Here is a 13,509-nt window from a genome sequence, read left to right on the forward strand (position 1 = left end):
ATCTATCTATCTATATATCTATCTATCTATCTATTATCTATCTATCTATTATCTACCTATTATCTATCTATTATCTATCATCTATCTATTATCTATCTATTATCTATCATCTATCTATTATCTATCATCTATCTATCTATCTATCTATCTATTATCTATCCTCTATCTATCTATTATCTATCTACTATCTATCTATCTATTATCTATCTATTATCTATCATCTATCTATTATCTATCATCTATCTATTATCTATCTATCTATCTATTAGCTATCTATTAGCTATCTATCTATCTATCTATTATCTATCTATTATCTATCCATTATCTATCATCTATCTATGATCTATATATCTATCTATCTATCTATTATCTATCTATTATCTATCTATTATCTATCTATCTATCTATCAATCATCTATCTATCTATTATCTATCTATCTATCTATCTATCTATCTATCTATTATCTATCTATCTATCTATCTATTATCTACCTATTATCTATCTATTATCTATCTATTATCTATCTATCTATTATCTATCTATTATCTATTATCTATATATTATCTATCTATCATCTATTATCTATATATCTATTATCTATCTATCTATCTATTATCTATTATCTATCATCTATTATCTATCTATCTATCTATTATCTATCTATCATCTATCTATCTATCATCTATTATCTATCTATCTATTATCTATCTATCTATTATCTATTATCTATTATCTATCTATCTATCTATCATCTATCTATCTATCATCTATTATCTATCTATCTATCTATTATCTATCTATCTATCTATCTATCTATCTATCTATCTATCTATCTATCATCTATCTATCTATTATCTATTATCTATTATCTATCATCTATTATCTATCTATCTATTATCTATCTATCATCTATCTATCATCTATTATCTATCTATCTATTATCTATCTATCTATCTATCTATTATCTATTATCTATTATCTATCTATCTATCATCTATCTATCTATCATCTATTATCTATCTATTATCTATCTATCTATCTATCTATCTATTATCTATCTATCTATCTATCTATCTATCTATCTATCTATCTATCTATCTATCTATTATCTATCATCTATCTATCTATTATCTATCTATCTATCTATCTATCTATCTATCTATCTATCTATCTATCTATCTATCTATCTATCTATCTATCTATTATCTATCATCTATCTATTTATCTATCTATCTATCTATCTATCTATTATCTATCTATCTATTATCTATCTATTATCTATCTATCTATCTATCTATTATCTATCTATCTATTATCTATCTATTATCTATTTATCTATCTATCTATCTATCTATCTATCTATCTATCTATCTATCTATCTATCTATCTATTATCTATCTATCTAGTATCTATCTATTATCTATCTATTATCTATCTATCTATCTAGCTATCTATCTATCTATTATCTATCTATCTATTATCTATCTATCTATCTATCTATCTATTATCTATCTATCTATATATTATCTATCTATCTATCTATCTATCTATCTATCTATCTATCTATCATCTATCTATCTATCTATCTATCTATAAATCTATTAAGTGTAATAATCTCTGGAGGCAGAGTTATATTTCAGGCAGTGTTCTCCTCAGAGCCTGGAAGAGGACATTTATATAAAGTTATAAAAGATGATTTATCAACAACAAGACATCTGATGCGGCATACAGGGATGACTTTGTTCAGCGTTCTGTAACACCTATGCTAATATGAAAAGTTTAGATAGGTCAAATGTGGTGACAGATTCCCTTGAACCGGCTGTACATGCGGCATGTGTGCCCATGTAAAAACAGACTTAGGTCAAATTCACACATCTGTGAAACTCTGACTGTGCTCTGATCACAAATAACAAAAGACTGACCACCATCATTTCGACCAAGTGATCATCAACGACCAAGTGATCTCCAGTTTTGCAGGGAATCTATCTAGTGTGAACACCTCTCTAAGGCAAAAGCCTAAATTTATGGGTAGGTAAGATCCTGCTGTAATTAAAACCGCCACAAGCTGGAGGGCGAAGAGATCGGTCAGAGGGCTGATATACAAATAGCAAAAAAATCCAAATCAGAAAACTAGTGAGTACAGGTGCAAACTAAGAATAGTCTCTATACATAACAAAGGAATAAAGTTGCACTCTGTGGTGCTAAAGCATGTAGAGCATCTATACACACACCAATTTTCTGGTTTGGAAGTGCCAGTCAGTCTTTTATTATTTGTATATCAGCCCTCTGACAGAGCAAATTTTCATATTTAGAAATATTTTATATTTGCATCCAGGGTACACTGCTCTCTACATGTGTTGACGAGCTGAATGCACCATTGCAGGAATCAGTATTTCGTAAGAGACGGATAGAATAATGATTTCATACTTCCGTTTACTCAGTGAGGAGGGTGCAGCCTGTTCTCAGCAGACGGTTATCAGGCAGAGCCAAGTATACAGCAATACAGGGACGCCGGCTGGGAAAATGTGCATGCACTCCATAGATGACAAGCTGGAACCCGAGGAGCCCTGAAATCTTCATAAAGGTAACGATCGTCCTGTATGTCGGCGGTGCTCACTGGTTCACTGTATGTATGGGTGCAGGGGTGCAGCTAACAGGGGAGAAGAGGAAACTGTCACACCCAGACCCCACATTATTGATGGCACACGGTATGTGGGGGCCAAGGAACTCCCCGGGGCCCAGATATTATGGCGGGGGGGGGGGAGGCTCAGTGTCTTTCTGAACATCAAACTGTGTAGCTGCCTGGACGGGCTCGCACGTGTACAGATCAGCCATTCTTACTGTCGTGTGCTCGCAGGATGCAGCTGGATCTGGTATCATAACCTAATAAAGACAGTCTGCCGCTCTGTGATAAACGGATGATGCGACTGCTCAGAACTTGTGCTTTTCCTGCAATGATTCTTGTCTCCTGCCGCTCCGAGCAGTGATGTCTGACACTGTAAGGATGTCACATCCATCCTGCTCCATGCAAAGTGCTGCTGCCTCTTCACATCTCCTCAAAGTGCCAGAATCCTGGACCTATCTATCTATCTATCTATCTATCTATCTATCTATCTATCTATCTATCTATCTATCTATCTATCTATTATCCATCTATCATCTCTCTATTATCTATCTATCTATAATTATTATGTATTATTATTATTTTTCATTTTTACAGCGCCATTTATTCCATGGAGCTTTACACGGGGATGGGCAATTATAGGCAAGTACAATAAACATGAGCAAAACAAGGCACACACAAGTTCAGAGGGAGAGAGGACCCTGCCCGCGAGGGCTCACAGTCTACAGGGGATGGGTGAGGATACACTAGGAGAGGGTAGAGCTAGTTGTGCGGCGGTTTAGGAAAAGAAGGATTACTGCAGATTGTAGGCTTGTCGGTAGAGGTGGGTCTTCAGGTTCTTTTTGAAGGTTTCCATGGTAGGCGAGAGTCTGATGTGTTGGGGTAGAGAGTTCCAGAGTATGGGGGAAGCACGGGAGAAGTCTTGTATGCGATTGTGAGAAGAAGAGATAAGAGAGGAGTAGAGAAGGAGATCTTGAGAGGATCAAAGGTTGCGTGCAGGAAAGTACCGGGAGACGAGGTCACAGATGTATGGAGGAGACAGGTTGTGGATAGCTTTGTATGTCATAGTTAGTGTTTTGAACTGGAGGCTCTGGACAATAGGAAGCCAGTGAAGGGCTTGGCAGAGTGGAGAGGCTGGGAATAATGAGGAGACGGGTGGATTAATTGGGCAGCAGAGTGTGGGATGGATTGGAGAGGTGCCAGAGTGCTAGAGGGGAGGCCAGAGAGTAGGAGGTTGCAGTAGTCGAGGCGGGAGATGATAAGGGCATGCACTAGTGTTTTAGTGGTTTCACGGTCAAGAAATACATGGATCCAGGAAATATTTTTGAGTTTGAGTCGGCAGGTTGAGGCAAGGGCTTGGATATATGGCTTGAATAGAGGGCAGAGTTGAGGATCACCCCGAGGCACCAAGCGTGTGGGACTGTGGAAAGTGAGCAGCCATTGACATTGATGGATAGGTCTCGTGGAGGAGCAGAGTGAGATGGGGGAAAGATGATGAATTCTGTTTTGTCCATGTTCAGTTTTAGAAAGCGAGCAGAAAAGAAAGCTGAAATAGCAGACATTGTGGGATTTTGGTTAGTAAGGAAGTGAGGTCAGGTCCAGAGAGGTAGATCTGCGTGTCATCGGCGTAGAGATGATACTGTAAACTGTGGGATTCTATGAGCTGTCCCAGGCCAAAGGTGTAGAAGAGTGGGGGTCCTAGGACTGAGCCTTGGGGAACACCGACAGACAGGGGGTGAGGTGAGGAGGTGGTGTGGGAGATGGAGACACTGAATGTTCGGTCTGTTAGATATGATGAGATCCAGGATAGGGCCAAGTCTGTGATGCCAAGAGATGAGAGAATTTGTAGCAGGTGGGAATGATTGATAGTGTCGAAGGCAGAAGACAGGTCCAGGAGAAGGAGGACAGAGTAGTGTTGCTTGCTCTTGATGGTTAGTAGGTCATTGGTGACTTTAGTTAGGGCAGTTTCAGTTGAGTGATGCGGTTGGAAGCCAGATTGCAAGCAGTCAAAGAGGAAGCAGGAAGAGAGATGGGAGGACAGTTCAAGATGATCATGCTGTTCCAGTAGTTTTGAGGCATAAGTGAGAAGAGATATCGGGTGACAGTTAGATACAGAGGATGGGTCGAGCGAGGGCTTTTTGAGGAAGGGTGTGATCGAGGCATGCTTGAAGGATGAGGGGAAGACATCATTTGTAAGTGAGAGGTTGAAGAGATGTGTTAGGGTTGGGATGAAGACTGTGGCGAGGTTGGGGATGAGGTGGGATGGGAGCGGGTCAAGCATGCAAGTGGTGAGATGTGATCTTGACAGGAAGGTGGAGAGCTGATCTTCTGTCATGGTGGAGAAGCTGGTTTTGGAGGAACAGGGCTGAGAAGCAAAGAGGGGCATTGGGGCCTGTGGGCCAAAGCTTTCTCTGATCGTATTGATCTACTGCTTAAAGAAGGAGGCAAAGGCTTTGGCAGAAATGAGAGGAGAGGGAGGAGGTGCTGGGGGATGGAGTAGAGAATTGAAAGTGTTGAAAAGCTGTTTAGGGTTAGGAGACAGTGAGGAGATGAGAAGTTTGTTTTGCGGCAGTGAAGTGAATGTTGACTTGAAGCTGGTGAGGGACTGCTTGCATGCGATGAAGTGCTCGGCAGAGTGGGATCTCTTCCATTTCCGCTCATCGACCCTGGAAGCCCATCTCAGTTCTTTGGTCAGGCTGGTCAGTCAATGCTATTATCTATCTATCTATCTATCTATCTATCTATCTATCTATCTATCTATCTATCTATCTATCTATCTATAATACTTTTCCAAGACTGAAATGTTGATGACCACTATTTAGGATAGGTCATTAAAATCAGAATGGTGGGGGTCTGATAACCGACATACCCATGGATCATCTGTTATCAGCTCCAGCGGTGGCTAAATTTAAACAGAGCACTGTATTAAAAAAAGCAAAGGGTGGACAGCAGTGTAAGCAGCCTCTTCTTACCTCAGCACTCCTAGTATCTCCACTATTTGATTAGACAGAGATGACATTTGTATGAGAAGCCTCTTTTTACCACTCATCAGAAAGACAGAGGTGGACAGCAGTGTGAGTGGCCTCTTCTTAGTTCTGTACTTCTGGTATCTCCAGTATTAGATCAGATTGACAGGCTGGACAGCAGTGTGAGCAGCCTCTTCTTACCTCAGCACTCCTGCAATCTCCAGTATTAGATCATATAGACACGGTGGATAGCAGTGTGAACAGTCTCTTCTTACCTCAGCATGCCTGGTATCTCTAGTATTAGATCAGATTGACAGGCTGGACAGCAGTGTGAGCGTCCTCTTCTTACCTCAGCACGCCTGATATCACTAGTATTAGATTAGATAGACAGGCTGGACAGCAGTGTGAGCAACCTCTTCTTACTTCAGCAGCCATGGTATTTACAGTATTAGATCAAATAGGGTGGATAGCAGTGTGAGTCATCTTTACTTATCTCAGCACCTCTGCTATCTGCAGAATTAGTTCAGATAGACAGGGTGGACAGCAGTGTGAGCAGCCTCTTCTTACCTCATCAGCCATGGTATTTACAGTATTAGATTACAAAGGCAGAGTGGACAGCAGTGTGAATGGCCTATCCTAACCTCAACACCCCTGGTATCTCTAGTATTAGATCACATTGAGAGGGTGGACAGCACTGTTAGCAGCCTCTTTTTTCCTCAGCACAAATAGTATCTTGGGTATTCGATCAAATTTTCAGGTTGCACAGCTGTATGAGCACTGTCTTCTTATCTCAGCTTCCCCCCTGAGATCTGTATCATTAGAATGTATAGACAAGATGGACAACGGTGTTAGCAGTCTCTTCTTACTTCATCAACCTGGCAGTGCCAATATTACTTCTGCATATCCACTGCCAACCCGTAAAGGGATGGGGCAGAGCTTCCTACTATATATTATCACCAGCTCTAATTAAAAACAACCTTAGACTAAATTGAGAAGATATATTTATGTCACCTCCATATTATTTGAGAACCTAAGAATTGCTGAGCAGTTTCATGTTTAGCAGTATACTTTTGGTGGTAGGAAAATTACTACAGTACATCCATAATGGCTTATCACTGCTGTTTAGAATTTGAGCTGATCCTTACTTGAAAGGTGTAGGCCTAGACCGAAAGAAAGTAAGTCTGATATAGCCATAATACATTTCAAGATCTGTATATTTAAATAATATTTATCTAAAATGAATTTTTCAGAAGGCACAGTAAATTCATACTAAGCCCAAAATAAAAGTTTTTCTCTTATATACCTTTCTGTCTTTTTTTTATCTCCATCTGCTCCTATGTGCATTCTGATCACATAAGTGAATGAGCGGTCATACTCTTAACTTGTTAAAACTATCTTTCCCTGGAGCACCCTGCTTTCCCTTAGTGCAGCAGACACCTCCCTCCTTCTCCTTTGTGTTAGTGACTAGCCCCACCTCTCTGATGACTTAACTGCATCATGATATTTGACATATCATTAAAGGAATCTAAGTATAGAATTTACTCTACTTGTTAGTGCATTCTATGCTCTTATGTAGTATTCTGCCAGCCCAAGTTTATCTTCAACATCAGTTTAGGTGCCTGTGTTTTTTACATCACTATCTGCTGGTTTCCAGTGAAGCTCAACTATCCTACAAATCACGACAATATAACTTTTAATACCTAAGCAGTGCAAGGTAGAACTGTGATTGCTGCCTGCAGCAGACCGATCAGAGATATGAAACTGTAAATGCTGCTCTGTTCATGCATATTGCAAAGGATTATCTTCTGCCATATGCATCAACAGAGTAGTAGTTGCAGTTTCACATTAATGATGGGTCTTCTGCAGACAACAAACGTAGCTCAGCTCTATACTACTTACAGTGCTTTTCCGAAAATAAGAGAGGGTCTTATAATATTTTTTTGCTCTGAAAGATGGGTTAGAGCTTATTTTCAGGGGATGTCGTATTTTTATACGCACACTGCACATACCCATGTATACACCGACACATTGCACATATATATTTAAATATACACATGCTGCAGATGCTGCACATTTGTTTTTTTGGAAAGTTTTGAAAAGACATGTTTTTTTAAGCTGTTTTTATACAATTTGGGTATTTTTTTTATTATTTTTTAATTTTAACATGAGGAGCAACAATATGCTTTGGTTTTGTCAGTTAATACAGAACCTATAGGGAGTCGGTTCGATGTGGCTCTATCTTTTAGGATACAGCAGAAAATGCAGGACATGCCTAATGTTAATAATGAGCGTGCACAAAATAGAAGATCTAGTCAAGGATCTGTTATTGGCAAGAGATTCAGGCTGCCGGTTTCGTTCGATACCGAATCGGTATCTGCATATATTCATCAGCTACGTAGATAAGGAGATGTATATTGTATATTAAAAATAAAATCTCATGTTCTCTTATCTCTTTTTGCTCTTTAGACGCCATCATATAATTTATTTTTCTTTTTATAATCTACAGTGTATCCTTTCGATTAAGAAAATGGAGAACTACTCAAACTTCGACGTCAACATTACCAGGAAAAAATATTGCAATATCAATGGCAAAATCACTGCTGATTCCAACGTTACCGGTATTGCATCGGCTGTTATTTGTGCCTTGGTTTTCCTATTGGGCACAACCATAAATTGCTTCGTCTTATGGTTTAAAGTCTTCAAAATGGAAAAGACATATCGAGCAACCTTGTCCTTGCATTTGTTCATCGCAGGTTTTATTTTCTCATTGATCCGACCTTTGGACATGGTCTACTTTGCCTTGGACATTCACTGGCCCTTTGGTTCCTTTATGTGCAGGTTTGACGGTGCCATTTTCTATCTCTACATGTTTGGGAGCGTTTTCATTCACACATTATACAGTATAGACTATTGGCTGGTGATCATGTTTCCCTTTCGTTACATTTCCTATCGGACTGTGAAGTTGGCTTCTAAAGAACTATTGGGCATCTGGATCTTCTCTCTTGGGCTCTGTGTGCCTTACTTCATTTTCAAAGACACATACGATTGTCCAAACTCAACGAAATGTGTCTATGGTGTCCAACACAACAAGAAGGTCCAGTATCAGTCCATAGTAACCATTGCATTCATCCTTGGTTTCATCGTACCTTTCCTGGTTATCATTTCATGTGTTATTATCACAGGATTCTTTTATCACAGGAAGAAACCCTCAAGATATACGACAAGCCTCAAACTGATTTTCTCCCTCCAGATAATTTATGGTCTTTGTTGGCTTCCACATCACGTCTTCTCATTTCTGTCTTCCTTTGCGACCAAAGAAAGGATTTCAAATTCATCTATTGACAAGGGTCTAAATCTCACCATGGCCTTGTCCTCGCTGACGGCTTTTATAAACCCTTTGCTGTACGCTTTTTTTAGTCCAGATTTTCAAAAAGCTTTTTCAATACAGTCAATGCTTAAAGAAAAATATGGAGCGCGGAAATATCCGGCTGAAAAAATTATGAAACAAGTTAATGATAAGCAAGCAATATAACAGCCAGCTTATCTACTCCTCTTCTTCCTTAAGCGAGAGCAACCAATGTCGAAATATCCAGCTCTTGATGGAGGTTTCACTATAAAATCCTGCTTTATTTCTACACTTAAGAAGTCCATCTCCAGGAACTGACTCCTTTCACAAGTTCTGATGGTGGATGCAGAATTTCTCCCTAAGGGAACATCCAAACCTTCAGCATTTCGTCAGCTTTTTTTTAACATAGAATCATAGGATGTTAGAGGTGGAAAGGACCTCCAGGGTCATCGTGTCCAACCCCCTGCTCAATGCAGGATTCAATAAACCATCTCAGATAGATGTCTGTTTGAACCCTCTGTTTGAAGACTTCCATTGAAGGTTAACTCACCACCTCTCGTGTCAGCCTGTTCCACTTGTTCGGTGGATGCCGCATTGGAGAGATCGTCACGCCGCCCACTGAACCACCACTGTGTGAACCTGTTACATAGAGAAACCTTGGGGCCTTATAGCGTACATCTATACTCCCTAACAGACGACTGGTGGGAGTGCACCCACTGTTACACACGGAAGGAGCGCCTTCACCCAGGCACCAGATCTCTACCAGTTCCTTGGGACACATTATAAAGTAATACAGTGACCTTTTGCCTTATCTGGGAGTTTTCGGCTCTATACTTGGTCACGGACCCTCTATAGTACTCGCAAGTACACAGTGGTTATTCCCACCATAGCAACGCTCCTGATGAAGGTCCGGTGAGGACCGAAACGTTGTTTATTTTTGTTGGACTGCATAAAAAATCTTTAAATTAAACAAAAGTTGAGTGCCAAGATATATATTTATGTTACATCCATAGTCAGCTGATTATTACAGCATAGGACAGCTATGTAATAAGTATATGCACTTACGTATGTAACACAACTGAATGCACATCAGTCTGGATTGTAATGTAATCATAGCATAGAATATTATTGTATAGAAGTATATTCCAGTACTAACCCCTTGCTGGATGTTTGCATTGTTCATATGTATTAGGCTGAGCTGTAGATGCCGCTATCATTCATGGCTAGAAATGTTTCCGTGTGTTCATTCCGTCACCCATCAGCTCAACGGGTGGTGATTAGGGTTGAGCGACTTTTGCTTTTTTAGGGTCGGGTCGGGTTTCACGAAACCCGACTTTCTCAAAAGTCGGGTCGAGTGAAATCGGCCAATCCTATTAAAAAGTCGGGGTCGGGGTCGGCCGAAACACGAAACCCAATGCAGTGCAATGGGATACTAATGGTTCGCAGGGTCTGAAGGAGAGGAAACTCTCCTTCAGGCCCTGGGATCCATATTTATGTGTAAAATAAAGAATGAAAATAAAAAATAGGGATACACTCACCCTCGGATGTACCCTGGTACTAACCGGCAGCCATCCTTCCTAAGAATGAGCGCGTGAAGGACCTTCGATGACGTCGCGGCTTGTGATTGGTCGCGTGACCGCTCATGTGACCGCTCACGCGACCAATCACAAGCCGCGACGTCATCGAAGGTCCTTCACGCGCTCATTCTTAGGAATGGAAGCTGCCGGTTACAGCGGCTAGTACCAGGGCGCGTCCGAGGGTGAGTATATCCCTATTTTTTATTTTTATTCTTTATTTTACACATAAATATGGATTCTGATACCGCAAATAATGGCCGATATCCGATACTTGCGGTATCGGAATGAAACGCGACTTTTGCGCGAAGATCGCCGACCTCATGGCCGACCCCACACAGGGATCGGCCATGAGGTCGGCGATCTTCGCGCAAAAAAGTTGCCAAAGGTCGGCGACTTCTGAAAATGGCCAACCCATTTCGCTCAACCCTAGTAGTGATTTCATGGCAGCTGAGGACCTACTGAAGAACTCTGAACTTGCCACATCTGAATCGTATAGGAGATAGTCAATCATACAACAGACTTCAATATTACAGTATTTCTGTGCATTGGATAGGCAAGCAAGAGACTGAAGGTTTCATTTTCCTAAGAGACAAATTAAAAATTCCCACTTTGACAACTACTTCGTAAAGTTTCCATGGGTTCCTTCGGGCACTCCAGTTTTCTTCGACACCTCAACGACATACTGATCGGGAATCTAGATTATGAATCCCAATAGGGAAAATGATGACGATGTTGGTAAACTGCTGATGTATATGTTGGTGCTTTATTGATGAGTAAAATCATTTTTTAGTTTGTTTCAGGAGCTTTTTCTTATGGTATCACCCTCTGACAAGTTCATAGAACCATTTGAAGAATTCTTTGGTTTCCGGGTTAAGCATTGATTTCCCTCCTGTGTACCTGCCAGCTGGGACCAGATAACGCACCAACATGAAATTCTCTAAAATGTTGCATTCATCCTATTGTTGTTGTGATCTGATATCTCCAAATCAAACCTTTATGGGGACAGGACAAGGTACAGAATACTTTGACAGGCAGCACATTTAAGATGTAATATACTTGTGGGAACTTAGGACAGGTAACAATGGCTTGAAAGCTGGAGTTTTTTTTAAAGGGAACTTGTTTCCTAATTCAGCCAAGTGCAGAAAAAATGAATCAGATCATAGCTGCATGATTGCAGTCGGGCATATCTTTCTCTGAAACTCTTTTCTTTTAGAGGAAATATCTAGTCGTGGGCCAAAGCTGGAGCTCTGATGAATGGAAATGAGACATGTCCGGCTCCACCCCTGGCCGCCTCTTCTCAGAGCCGCAGCATGGGATTTTTCTCAGCATTGCAACGGAAATCAAGATAGTACAGGTTCAATTCACTTAAGAGGACAAATTAAAAATGTAAAAAAAAAAACACAAAAAAAATCCAACCACACCTCTAAACAACTATGCACATACATTGTATGGAACTGTCAATCACCTGGAGGAGTGCCGGGAAGAGCCAGCTGGGGCAGAACCGGGCTAATCTGTTCTCTGTCAATGAGCCTCGTATTAACAAAGTATACGTTCTCTGAAATACAGGTGCATTTCAGAGAAAAATATAACTTGCTGAGATCATGCAGACAAGATCTGCTTTAGGCATCCTTCACATGTCCTTGTGATTCCAGTACTGGAAAAAACAGTACTGTTGAGATCCGTGTTCTCTGTGGCATCTGTATGTACATATGTGACGTCTGTGTATCTGTTTGCTGTCCGTATGTCCCATCCGTGTGGTTGGGTGACACGTACCGGTGCCTGGGAAAAGCAGTACATTTCGTGCTGTTCCCAGGAGCCGGGTGCTGAAAGCAGCTCTCATCATTGTTGCCTGGTTTCCCTGAGATCAGCATGACCAGGAGACAATGATGGGAGTTGTAATCAGCACCCACTGTGTACATCGTGTATACCATAAATAATTTAAAAAAAAAATGTTAGACTCCCACTTAATTTTTTGAACCAGTAGAGGGAAAGTTGACCTCTGGGAAAAAAGCCAATAGCCATAAATATTCCCAGGCTATTAATATCAGCTTACAGCTTTTTGGTTCGCTTTTACTGGTTATAATAGGGGAGACCATCCAAAATATTGACATGGAATCTCCCCTATAATCAAAAACAAGCAAAGGCTAAACACACTGTAAAGGGGCCATGGATATTGGCCCCCTCCCAGACTGAAAACATCAGTTCTCAGCCACCCCAGAAATAACGCATCCATATGATGCACAAATTCTGGCACTTAGTCTCCGCTCTTCCAACTTTCCTCATTGACCAGCTCACAGTGTACTGAGCGTGGTTAGAGCTGGCAGTAACCTCTATGACGTTACTGCTTACCACTGAAGATGCACCCCAAGCTCAGCTCAGTGTGTCCTGGATTCTTGGATGAGCAGTGGCATCATGTCATTGTCCAGCCATGTAATGCAGATGTTGGACTTCTTTGTGTGACAAATGGATTGTCGTTGGACAGGTGAGGAATATGTTTTTTTATTATTTTAATTTTTACCATAATAAATGGGAAAATGAGGGTGGGGTATATTTATTTAAATTAAAATGCTTTATTCTTGCTGTATATTTTTTGCAATCTGACTATCACGGGCAGGGTCCTCGCTCCCGCTGTACCAGTTATGACTTGTATTGCTCAAGATTATTGTTTTTTATTATGTATACCCCTCCTCACATGTAAAGCACCATGGAATAAATGGCGCTATAATGATAAATAATAATAATAATAATATAGGGTTAGTAATGGGGCCATCTTATATACGGCACTCCATCTGTAAACCTGAGCTTTATATCAGCTGACAATGCAAAGCTGATATCAATCCCAACCCAAATAGGAGTGAGGCTAACTGCCATGGATGCACCATTTCCGAGGTGGCTGAGAGCTAATGTCGATAGCCTGGGAAGGGACCAATATTCATTGCCTCTTCCTAGGATATTAATATCAACCCACAGCTGTATGTTTAGCCTTTGTTTATTAG

At 40.4% G+C, this 13,509-nt stretch overlaps 1 protein-coding gene across 1 annotated transcript; it reads left to right on the forward strand.

Moving 5' to 3' along the window:
• Positions 1–2,464: 2,464 nt before the first annotated feature.
• Positions 2,465–10,316, forward strand: LOC138651084 (chemerin-like receptor 2). Its single transcript, XM_069741068.1, has 2 exons — positions 2,465–2,585; positions 8,097–10,316. The coding sequence occupies exons 1-2, from the start codon at positions 2,544–2,546 to the stop codon at positions 9,120–9,122; spliced, it is 1,068 nt and encodes a 355-aa protein (XP_069597169.1). The 5' UTR covers positions 2,465–2,543; the 3' UTR covers positions 9,123–10,316.
• Positions 10,317–13,509: the final 3,193 nt, after the last annotated feature.

The sequence above is a fragment of the Ranitomeya imitator genome, chromosome 10 (assembly GCF_032444005.1).
Source record: "Ranitomeya imitator isolate aRanImi1 chromosome 10, aRanImi1.pri, whole genome shotgun sequence".
NCBI classification, from domain to species: Eukaryota; Metazoa; Chordata; class Amphibia; order Anura; family Dendrobatidae; genus Ranitomeya; species Ranitomeya imitator.

What these genes read in the sequence shown, in the direction of transcription:
- LOC138651084 (XM_069741068.1), top strand. Translation starts at nt 2,544, where the DNA reads ATGACAAGCTGGAACCCGAGGAGCCCTGAAATCTTCATAAAG. An exon ending in GCCCTGAAATCTTCATAAAG is followed by an intron (nt 2,586 to 8,096) that starts GTAACGATCGTC and finishes TATAATCTACAG; the next exon opens with TGTATCCTTTCGATTAAGAA.